Source organism: Antedon bifida, chromosome 11 (assembly GCF_963402885.1).
Source record: "Antedon bifida chromosome 11, ecAntBifi1.1, whole genome shotgun sequence".
NCBI classification, from domain to species: Eukaryota; Metazoa; Echinodermata; class Crinoidea; order Comatulida; family Antedonidae; genus Antedon; species Antedon bifida.
The window spans coordinates 5,043,763-5,056,093 of record NC_136236.1 but is presented as its reverse complement, the minus strand read 5'-3'; the positions used below and the strand labels follow the sequence as shown (position 1 = coordinate 5,056,093).

At 33.4% G+C, this 12,331-nt stretch overlaps 2 protein-coding genes across 3 annotated transcripts in view; one reads left to right on the top strand and one right to left on the bottom strand.

The window, feature by feature from the left end:
* LOC144856363 (uncharacterized) overlaps window positions 1-12,331 on the top strand; it is a 116,044-nt gene that overhangs the window by 41,850 nt on the left and 61,863 nt on the right. Inside the window, exons 1-2 of one of the 2 annotated variants that reach the window (XM_078714356.1) lie at window positions 1,945-2,083; window positions 4,552-4,648. The gene's annotated coding sequence lies outside the window, so the exon portion shown is untranslated. Of the gene's footprint in view, window positions 1-1,944; window positions 2,084-4,551; window positions 4,649-12,331 lie in introns of those variants that run through there. The other variant, XM_078714355.1, reaches the window with a different exon arrangement.
* LOC144856219 (uncharacterized) lies at window positions 7,984-9,359 on the bottom strand. Its single transcript, XM_078714171.1, has one exon. It carries the CDS (start codon window positions 9,357-9,359, stop codon window positions 8,598-8,600), a length of 762 nt encoding a protein of 253 aa, XP_078570297.1. The 3' UTR covers window positions 7,984-8,597.

Sequence of the window (12,331 nt, the reverse complement as noted above, 5' to 3'; positions counted from 1 at the left end):
TTATGTCTATGGGAAAGATAAGTCCTACCATTACAAAATATCCTTGTACAATACCGTACTGTATAAGAAAACCGATTTGGCACAAACAATACTTATCACAAATGCACCAACCCAATTAAGATCTAGTCTTGGAAGATCAATATGTTTCCAATTTTCTAATTTGCGGGTATTTATATTCCATAATTAAATGTAGCCTTCTTGATAGTTTACTTGTCAGACCATGGATAAATTATAAGTACATTCATTTATTTAGGCCTATCACCATCGTGATCAGACAAGCAAAATGGTCTTAGGCGATGAAAACAATCTGAATACCAAGACTTGGGACTCTTTTTCTACAGATTAATAATATTATATCGTGTATGTTTCTTCTTCTTCTTCTTGTTCTCTCTTCTAATTCGTATCTTGTTTGTACAGTTCATTCATATTATAAACGTAATACATAATGTAAGCACACATAAACATACTTCATGACCAATAGTTTATTTTAGTCTGACAAAGGTTGTTTTGTTTTCTTCTAAGATTTCTTTTTAGTTTAGTATGTTTAATGATATTTCAGCTTGTATAATAGTTATAAGATACATACGTACAGTACTGTATGTTTATTCACCATTACTTCTTCGTGTCCCTATTTTTCCTTATTTATAACATAAGTGGATGTAAACAAAGTTATGATTCAGCCATATTTGTTATATATTAGAGGAAAATTTCATTCTTTCTTGGTTATATTTTGATGTTAGTGTTATTGCTTTTTCTGTTATATTATCATTATTATTCATATTCTACATAATGAATGGCAGCTCTTGGGGCGTGGTTGAGTTGGTGATGTTTGGGGAGGGGACCACACACAATGGATGACAGCGTAATAACTTGATGCCCTGTCCGTGTACTGAACATTCTTTAGGAATGACGTTTCATTGTTTTCAATTTCATGCGATAGATCTATGAATGTATATATTTATAAGATGTATCCTTATTTATAAGATACATGTACAGTGCTGTATGTTTATTCACCCTTACGTCTTCGTTTCCTTATTTTCCCTTATGTTTCCACATAAGTGGATGTAAACAATCATTCAGCCATATTTATTATAAAAGATGTTAGTGTTAGAACTTCTTGTTGATTTTGGCAGGATTTTTGTATTCATATTCTACCTAAAGAATGGCAGTTTTGGGGCGTGGTTGGGATTGTGATGTTTGGGGAGGGGACCACACACAATAATAACTTGATTCTCTGTGTACTGAAAATTCTTTTGGAATGACGTTTCATTGTTTTCAATTTCATGCGATCGATCTATGCATGAGGTCTAATCGTTCATGCGGCACGTAAACAGTGTTAAAGATCAGGCTGAGGGCGTAATATCAATGTACTGAAGTTATGTAGCTCCTCGTGAAGAAAAAAAAAGTTGACTGAATCTAAAAAAAATAAAAACCACATATATTATGCTGCTATTGGTCAACTATTATTTCTAGGTTGTTACATCACATCGCACGACGTGACAATTGTGTCGTTTCGTGTAAAATAACCGAATCAGATTATTGTATGACGTCATTGTTAGTAGCTGTACAGTACGTGTCTGAATTCATTTTCCTTCGGAAACAAAACAGCAATAGAAAGGGTGGGGGGGGGGGGGGAGGGGAATTGTTTGAGTAATAGCCTTGTTTCAGGGAGTTGTTATCTGTAACTGTACTTTTGAAGAAACACATGACGAACAAAGGTTAGCTTTCTTAATGTTGATTATTATTAATTTTAGGATAATTTTAGGAGATTAATTTAGGGAATTTGTACAAAAACAATTAGGTATTTCCCTTCTTTCATTTTGTTCTTCCTTTTCTTTTTCTTTCTTATTTCTTTAACGGTATGTATCAGTAATAGAAATCGCCAAATGAGGGCGCCATTTGCGTCAGGAGTGGGGATGACAGAACCAAACTACCACCAGGTAACAAATCCCACTAAAAAAACAGCATACATTTTGTAGCCTCTGTGTGTAACTAGTAGACAACTTGAAGATGAGTTATTCTCAAATCTTGTCACTTTAACTGTCACGTGGTAGAAAGAGGTACAATCTGAAATGTTTTAAAGGTAGGCGTACCTTTTAGGCTTAGCTCAACTTCTAAAATTGGCGCGCCGGGGCGATAGGCCTACATGCCGATTCGCATATATCACGGCATAAATAGAGCAACTTTCCTCCATCGCCGAGCCTACTTATTATATATATTCCTTATACCATGGAGCTATAAAATGCTTATACTGTATATGGTTTAAAAATAATTATTTCCCCATTTCCGTTGATAATATTAAAAGAATCCGACAAAATAAACACACAACAAACAAAATTACATCGAACGCCCTCTATAGTTTGATCTCACCAAGGGTAGGTGCATTTATTTATTTATTATTGAATAAAACATTACATTTTAAAACACCAAAACGTGTTTTTTATCAAGGGAGTTTGTGATTTTAATACACACACGTTTTCTTTCATATTCATATTTTTAAAAACATTTTTTAATAACTTGTATACAGTAGAATATAATGAATATTGTGTTTAAACAGTGTTTTATAGTAGCCTATAAATATGATATTCTAGCCTAGTATATGATAAAGATACCATGAATTCGTAGTTATATAATTGTAATTAGTACAGTACTTCAATTCTATTTGATGTCATTGCTTTAATTAACATATTTAAATCTGTGATTGCATAACGTAATTTGAATAAATTATTTTACTTAACATAAATGGAATGTTTATTAATCTTAATAACAAAAGCTGCGGTTACCATTTATACGGTTGAAAAATATTATTCTAACAAGATCTTAAAGATGTATTGTCCTCCAAAAACATGAAAAATAAAGATTAATAAAATCAGACTTTGAATAGATTATTTCTTAAGTTCTATTTCTTATAATTTAAATTATATTCACTTCCGTAGAAAAAAAAGAGAAAAAATAATGTTATCACTTATAAAATGACAAAATAAATGGTTAGATTCAACTAAAAACCAATTGGCTGGCAGCCAATTTGACTATTTTTTGCTTTAAATTACAGTTTTTTCAGGTAAATAAATTAGTTTTCGATCCAATTTTTGGTCAAGGTGGATAACTATTATGTGACATTAAAATGGCATACTCAAAAAACAAATTTAAACAATTATTTTTCAGGGGACAATACATCTTTAAACTTATATGAGATCAATTAAATATATTATAAAATAATAAATTATAATACAAAATCGTGATCAGTTTGCTCTCTCCATAACATGAGTTATCTGAACTAAACTAAAAACAATTTCAAATAGATACTTTACATTCAAATTTCGAAAGATTTAGACGCAGATGTGCAGCGCATGCGTGATACATATGTTATGCTTTGCGAATTGGTGTTTTCATACACTTTCGAACACAACCACACTAACTGTATAAATGGTTACTGCGCATGTATCTTCTGGAGAAATAAGTATTGACATTAGAGGGCAGCAAACATACAATTGGAATTATTGTTATGGAAGACTTTGAAAAGTGGACGAAAAGCATAACATTAGGCCTGAGATATAAAATAAGTGAAATATTAAAATATAAACATAAGTAGTTCATGGTGGAAAAATGTTAATTTGCTATGACTAATTTAACCATGTCAAATAGGGCATAGACACTCTCGAGTACATTACGGCCTGCTTGACTGTTAGTAGCGTACAGTACGGTAAATGCCTTTACTCCTCGTATGTGAAGCTCGAGTATAATATTCATGCGATATGTAACAAAAAGCACATTTGTATGGATGTAACTATAAACATCATTGGCAGAGTGTAGGCCTACATTTTACTGTCCGTTTTAACTTAAAGGCAGATCGTTAACCCTACGTTTCCAACAGGTTGCCGTTAGTAGACGTGCCATAGCATAGGCCTACCGGTATTGGGAAAATCATGGAGATATCATACTCTCATGTAAAAAAACACATTATAACCACAATGTAGGCCTATCTAACTATATATTCACGTTACATAATGTCAATTGAGCCATAACGCCTACTTCAATAACAAAGGTGGAAATTATATATTAGCGTTGAAATTCCACTGACTCTCTATGTGATTAAATATGATTAATTATCAAGTTGAACATAGAAGACGTAACACGTTAAATGCATATTCAGAAAATGTAGGTAATATATATATGTTGCCGAACTCAAACGTTTAACGTAGGCTAGCTGTTAAAACGACAATTTCAGCCAACGGCGGTTCATACCTTTCGAGTGAAAGATTAACATTTTAACAATGATGTCCAGCCATAAAAATGAGCGGATATGCCGTGCGTACGGTTCAAACACAATGGGTACGACTGTACACCTATTGTATAATATTGTATTCAAATAGTATGATTATCAGCATCATTATCAATTATTTAAAACCATATTTGTACTATTATGTCGTCATTATAAGGAAATGATTGAGATCGAACCTAGCTACTCGATATTAGGACGGAGGACGATACCATACGACCATAATTTTGATGCAATCATTAACGTCATATAATATTTCTTGTTTTTATTAGAGGACCTTAGCAGCATAACTAAACATTGCATTTAAATTGTCAAGCAACAAAAGGAATTGGAAGAAGTTGAGAAGACGCTGAAATAATTGGGTGAACGGTAAGAGTTGTTATGTTATATTTATTCGTGTTAAAAACATTGTTAAGTTATCGGAGATTACGGTGTTTCATGTGCCGCGCCTTGCACGCCTGTGTGGTGTACATACAATAGTAACCCCTTATTTGTGACCCCTATTAATAATGGTACACCCATTTCCCAACGGTGTCCCCTGAATAGAGGTTATGCTGTATTATGAGAGAAGCAAGTGCAGCGAGGACAGTATAATCTGAAATGTTTCAAAGATAGGCGTAACTGTAGAGCTCAGCTTCTAGAATTGGCGCGCCGCGGCGGTAGGCCTACATGCATACATGCCAACACTCCCGTTTTACGCGAGTTACCGTTTCCAGTAGAAGTGGAAACCTTTTAACTCTATAACGTATTCACACGTCATGACATATTATGCAAATTAGTTCCTCGTGATGTTGCGTGTTTATTCTGATATTTTTTGTTTCTTATTGGCGATGTCATCATTTTAAAATGTATTCTACTATCTTGTTCTTCACATCATCAATCAAGGCATGGGTTAATTTAGCAAAAAAGTAATATTGATCCTTTCCGACTTCATAAATTATTCAATTTTTTTATTTAGCGTCAAGGATATCATGAACTGAATGCGCACACCAAGTGACGCGCGCGTTGATGATATGATGAAGTATTGTACGCGCTTTTAACATGTGTCTTATTGTGGAGTCACTATTATTTCTACTGACATTCTGGATAAGAACGAAATGGCGTGATTCCCTTAAATGCATCATAGTATTAGGCATATCTTTCTGTTGGTAATCTTTTAAGATATTATCTACGGTAATTCCATACATTTATACATAAAGATATTAATAATTCCATTTATCATTGTGACAAAGTCACTTAACTTAATGAATTGAAAAGACTATTATTTGTTTCCCATCTTCTCATTAACGACAGTATATTTTAAAAATTCTACTGCATTTCGGGTTGTTTTGTGCAATCCGTGTATGGCCCAGCTACATTTTCATCTTCAGTATTGACATGATCAGCGGCAATTAACACATTTTCTTAATTGGAAAGTGTGTGACATGTATTAATTAGGTTAAGTTGTCTTTAATATCATACACAGTTAGTATATAAGTGTATTGCATTAAATATTATAATATTTTGTTCGCAAATTGTAGCATGGCTATCAATCAATGAAACTAAAATAATTATAGTTGTGCTGAAACAGTGAGGTTCAGAGAAGGGCATGCTACAATTCAATACCGCATCACAATGAATGTGGAATTTAGTGATGTTACATTGTTGTAGGCCTACAATCATAAATATATATGATATACTGTAGTGCAGCGGTACTGAGTTTGTTTTCGCGCCGCGCCTTTAGGCAGTTATATTCCCAGAGGAAGTAAGCAATTGGAAGCAGTATCACACGCGAAACTAGGCCTAGGCCTATAGTACTACAGACTGACAGAATTGATAATTTGTAAACTAATTTATAGGTCCATGCTCGACCCATACCATGCAGTCTGTTTGTAGGCTAGCTGTCAAAATAAGCCGGGTATAATAAATACTATAGTTTAGTTTATGATTAGATTTTTGTTCTGTACATTAGGACAGACTATAGTTACGTTACACAAAATGTTTAATACTGATTTTTAAACAAAAATAATTGATAATAAATAATTATTTCTGAAGAAAAAACAATACTGTAATTGAAACTGTTACGTCAGAAAGTCGAACGGCGTTTTTTGTGATAAATATTTCTTGTTTAATCTCATTTCCACGAATATTCATTATTCATGTTCATATTTTAGACACGTTTAGTATGCCTATTTTTCTGTACAGTGGTTATATCAATGGTATTTTAGATACAGGTATTATGAAACATTTTTAGGAGTCTATTTTGTTAATTGCAATGCTAAGAGTTTTAGATTTTTAAAATTCAAGAATATATTAATCCATTGTTTATTACCATATATAGTTTAGACATGTCAGTACAGAATTGTGTTTCTACATGGTACAATATGTTTGTAGTAGAGAGAGTATTACGCTGTCTATTTTGTTTCTAAGTTATTCTATTTGTTTACGGTACTTGCTATAGTGTTCAGGATTTTCAAATTCATGAAGTGTATTTTAGTGTGATTTACATTTGTTACACGTTTTATTTTGGCAATAATTTGCGAGGCACACGTTTCGACATTGAGGACGCTATTATACACGTACGGTAGGCCTAAGGGTGAGTTAGTATTTTAAGCTAATATCTGGTTGTACAAATCTAATAGAGTGAGATTTATTGTGCAGCAAATTATAACAATTCAATACAATAGGCCTACTATTGCTATTGTTATAAAATGCAAAGAGAGAAACATCGCATATTATAGGAGCATTTTCGAGACAGGTTTTGTTATTTTGTGCGTGCTAGAGAAATAACGTGAATTTCATAGCAATAGCCTACAATATGACGCGAGTATATAAACGCTATCGAACTTTATGAACCATTACAAACGTATAGAGGTAGCGACCACGAGCTTTGCGCATGCGTGCTAGACAATGTATGCAGAGCGCGATTTATAAATGTTGATTTTATCAACAGATGATAATCATAATCGCTTTGAACTTTATTTAAATTGTCATGTCTGTTTTATGTGTTGATGTTGATCTATACATTTCGTCCGGTGACTATACCGCAAAGAACAGCAACATTTTTATATGCATTTTTGAACGCACACTGTAACAGATGTGAAAGATTTAGGAGGTTTTTTTTTATCCATTTTACCAAAGTCATCTATTTTAGCCAGAACTCATTATGACTTATTTTTAGTGTGATGATAGATCTATTCCGAACCATCTGGTAAAAGAATACAAAACACATTAATATATAATAATATTTTTGAAGATCCATCCACTTTGAAGGGCACAACAAGCAAACATACATTGAAATTGATATTGTAACATTTTACATACATTTGTGCGCTAGCCAGAGAGGAATTTGGTTAAAACCTGTTTAAATATGTCTGTTTATGCAGTACAACATTGAATGCTTACAAATTACGTATAATCAAGCGAACAGTCACGTAATGCTGTCAGTAAAATGTTCGCTAAATGTAAATGTTTGGTTGGCATAGCAACAAAAATAACATGTAATTTCATGATTAATATTGTGTAAATATTTTGAAATGATCTACACTCAACCTTCTACGGTATAACTCTTACTTTGGGACACTCCTATTAAGGGGACACTTTCCCAGGAAACATATATTTTAACACATAACCGACCTCTTTTCAGCGGACATTTGGTTGGGTCTCGATTGTGTCCTCTATACGACAATAAGAACATGTATTTTTAGTTACTATGCCTGTGTTTGCTCTATTGGCTGAATAAGTGGGGATACTGAAAAAAGATGAACAATTTAGGCCTAACTATAAACAGCATAATTTGAATTTTAAAGAAGCACGTAGAAATGGTAAGTTTGCTGAAATTGCCATTATAGAGATTTAGTGCATTAATCCTAAGGCTTATTAAGTTATAAAAAACATTTTATGTTTGTAATATTGCGCAGAACATTAAGATAACGTTATCGGAGTTAAGAAGTCTGACATGGATACTGGTTTAAACTGGAAAATGGTGTATGGTACGTATTCGCGTGGAGCGTAGTTATTTAGTAATATAAACGGTTTTTTACGGTAACTTATGGACAATATTTAAGGATATACGAGGCTTAATTCCACGTGTTGCGGTAGAAGCATTATGGTTCCATTTTTAATAATGCTGACATTTTGATCACAACAGTAATCGCAATCGCAATCTTTTGCCATCGTCCAAGTGTTCCTTGCAATTCACCAAAATCCTCCTCTGTGGCATTCCAAAAGACGTCTGAGGACTCTTGCCCATGAATAAAGGGTCGTTGAGCTATTAAATATCCTGCAAGATTTCATAGCATGACTCTATAGCATAACTAACACAAGACATTAACTTTGGTCACGAACAATCATCGAATTCTCCAGCGACGTAAAACACTGCACAACATTTCTCACGGTGTCCACTTTCCCAATGCTGTCGTTGGCACTGTATGCTGCAGTATCGCGACAGCTTGCAGTTCCCACAAAGCTTAAGCGTCACTACGCAGTTTTCGTCTGACTTCTTACATGTCGGGAGTGAACACCACTTGACTGGTATGTCAGCATTGTTATTGTTCAATATCGGGCGGTTCCAGTTCTCACTGCACAGCCCTACAGGGTAATGACTAATGATGCCATTCGCACGTCGTAAGTTTTCACCAACTCGCCCAGCGAGTTCAAAAATCTTCAGACGTCTGCCTTCCTCGTGAGTCTTTAGATCATTGCAGTATTGTGATATTGACTTGAAGACTAATCCAGTATCAACGTATTCTTTTCCAACGGCTCCTGGAGACGTAATGATATTCAAGATTCGCAAGCACGACTCTCCATGCTCTGAGTTTTTAACTCTAGGAAGACAGCAGACAATTAACTGCAGAAGGCCACTCGTGCTAAAGTCAATTTTTGACGTGAAACCAACTTCTCCGTTGCACAGCAACATGTTGTGAACGATGGCATATATAGCTCTGGACACACTGTCCGCTTGTGCGCAGCTTTCCATAGCCATCATTGTATGGCGTTTTTCAGGTTTCATATTTTGCGTCAGACTATGAATGAATATCGGAAATATCCCTCTGCTTTTGGCGGCAATTCGTTTTCTTCCACTGCCGTACGCACACGCCATCCAAACTAATTCCAGTACATTGTGAAATAGAAATTCCTCTTTTACGCTGTGTAAAATTTGTAGGTGAGCGAGGCATATTTCCAGGCAAGTTTCTGTTATCGTCTGCACGTAGCGCCAATAAAGATCACGTGACGATTCAGGCAAGATGGCAAGGGCTTTGAGGAAGTCACGTAATCGCCATTGATCTTGAAGCGAAGACGCGTTACGAATCCAACTATCAACTCGTTCCGCTTCCTCTTCAATCGAATACTCACTAAGGTCCATTGCCATTGTGGTATATGTATCTTGTAAATTTCTACCGTATTTATACAACATTAATCTGTAATATGGTAGAACACACAGAGAATAAAAATTCCACAGGTTGGTTTATTCTGACCATTGCTAGCAATAGAAATGTTCGAGTCAATGCTAGTAGTCTGATGTTGACGTAGAACATTACGAAACACCCGCGTGGACTGTTTGATAGTACATGTGGTAATCCAAAGGACAGATGTTGCTCGTTTCCAAAATCATGATCCTGTAAAAGTAGAGAAATGTCAAATTATAAACAGAACTTTTTACACAATTTTAGTCGATTGTGTGACTTGGCACAACAGACTACATCTTACTACTGAGTAACAAACTACTGCGCATGCGTATATACTATATTTTCAGCAACATTGTCAAATTGGTAGACCCACACGGAAGCAGGAAGCAGCATTTAGGCATATCAAACAGAGAGAACGAAATTACCGGCCAGATCTGAGTAAATGGGGAATAGGAATGAATGTTGATGGCCTGGTTAGAGGTTTGATTTGGACTTTAAGTAGAGAAATAAGTTGATTCCTGTAACCATGAGCCCTCCATACTAACTGTTTCAAGCAGTTTTGATAATACGTTCTTGTTGTGAAATTACACTTCATTCTTAGGAATGTATCTGCTGTGTCAGTGAACTTACATTTTGTTGACTGATTCAAATTTATTTTTTTTAATTTTTTTTTTTCGTCTGTAAACGATGAAAAAAAGGGTGTTGAGAAAAATTAATTACACACACCGGTATAAATAAACTAAACAATAATGTTTCGGTTGGAACAAATTATTATATTTGATTTGTTTTAAAGAAGGTTCATGGTCGAACATTATAGATTTTCTGTTATTTATTTTTCATGTAATTCATATTAAAAAAAAATATGAATATATTAAAATTATTCAATCAATAATACATTTATTTCCACTTCAAAACATAGGAAGAGTGTAGTGGCTAAATAAGTAATAGACACAATTATAAAGAGTTGCGTATTTTTAAATGTAAGATAGGATAAACTGTTAAAACCCCAATCGGAAACATACCGCCCCCTATAGTTTATGCCTTAACACGTTATAAAAAAAAATCGTGTATTATATCAAAATGTTTAACACCAAGTTTACCAGGGGTAAATAAAATGTATGCATGACATTTTTCAAATGTTAGACTGTTTAAAAAACTCCATTCATTATTATTCACAACCGGAAATATAGCGCCTCCTATAGTTTATGTTTTAATACTTTAGAACATTGAAAAGTCATTATGTTTAATACCACTATAATATCTTTATCTTAAAAAAGTATATGCATGATATTTCTAAAAATGTTTATAAGATAAGGTACTATACAAAGCCTTAATCATGTACAACCGGAAATGTATAGCACATTTCTGCACTAATATGTATGTTTAACACCAAGTTTACCAGGGTATAACGTATCCATGACATTTCTAGGAATGTTTTTACGATAATGTAGACTTATAAATCATATAATCATTATCTCAAACCGGAAATTTATTTACCTGAAAAAATTGTAATTTAAAGATGTATTGTCCTCCTGAAAATAATTTTTTTACATTTTTTTTGTTGAATATGCCGTTTTAATGTCACATAAAAGTTATTGACTTCGACCAAAAATTGGATCAAAAGAAAATTTATTTACCTGAAAAAACTGGAATTTAAAGCAAAAAATGGTCAAATTGGCTGCCAGCCAATGGATTTTTGGTTGAATTCAACCATTTATCATGTTATTTTATAAAGGGAAACATTATTGTTTTCCGTTTTTTTTTTCTATGGAAGTGATTCACTTTATTAAAACTACAAAATAACCTATTCAAAATCTGATTTAATTAATCTTCATTTTTCATGTTTTTGGGGGACAATACATCTTTAAAACTCCATTAATCATATTCACAACCGGAAATGTAGCGCCTCCTATAGTTTATAATAATACGTTAGAAAGAAATGGTACATTGATAGCAATTAATTCTACTATATCTATGTTTAAAAACTCTATGCATGACATTTCTAAAATTTGTTTTGTAAAGATAATGTCGACTGTGTGAAAACCTTAATCATTATTTACAACCGGAAATATAGCGCCTCCTATAGTTTATTTCTTAATTCTTCCTTTTTTGTGTTTCATTGCGTTTAATTCTATGTTTACCGGGAGTAAAAAAAGTGTACGCATGACATTTCTAAATTTTTGCAAGATAAGGTAGACTTTTGAAACCCTATTAATAATTATGTTATACAACCGGAAATATAGCGCCGTCTATAATGTATGTCTTATAAAGAAAATGATAAACAGTGTATTATATGCTCTTCAGTATTATTTCTGATGAAAATACTTCTTCAATCTATTGTCTATTAGCTTAAGGATATTTTGCCTTTTAGACACGTTGTAAATTTATTGTTCAAGAAGAGTGAATCATTCTGTTAATGTTACAGATACGGGTATTATATCGTACGGCTGACACACATTAAGTAACCTCTATTAGGCATTTATGATTTGTCGATTGAATAATATATCAACAACATTACTTAGTGTCACTCGGTCAATAGTTGTTTTTTCACGCTGTGTTTCTATTTCATATATTAGTATAATGTATGTTTAACTGTCCCTCATTTAACCTGAGATTATTTTTAGTAAATTCAGTAGGCGTAGTTTCTTAGAAACACAGACAATGG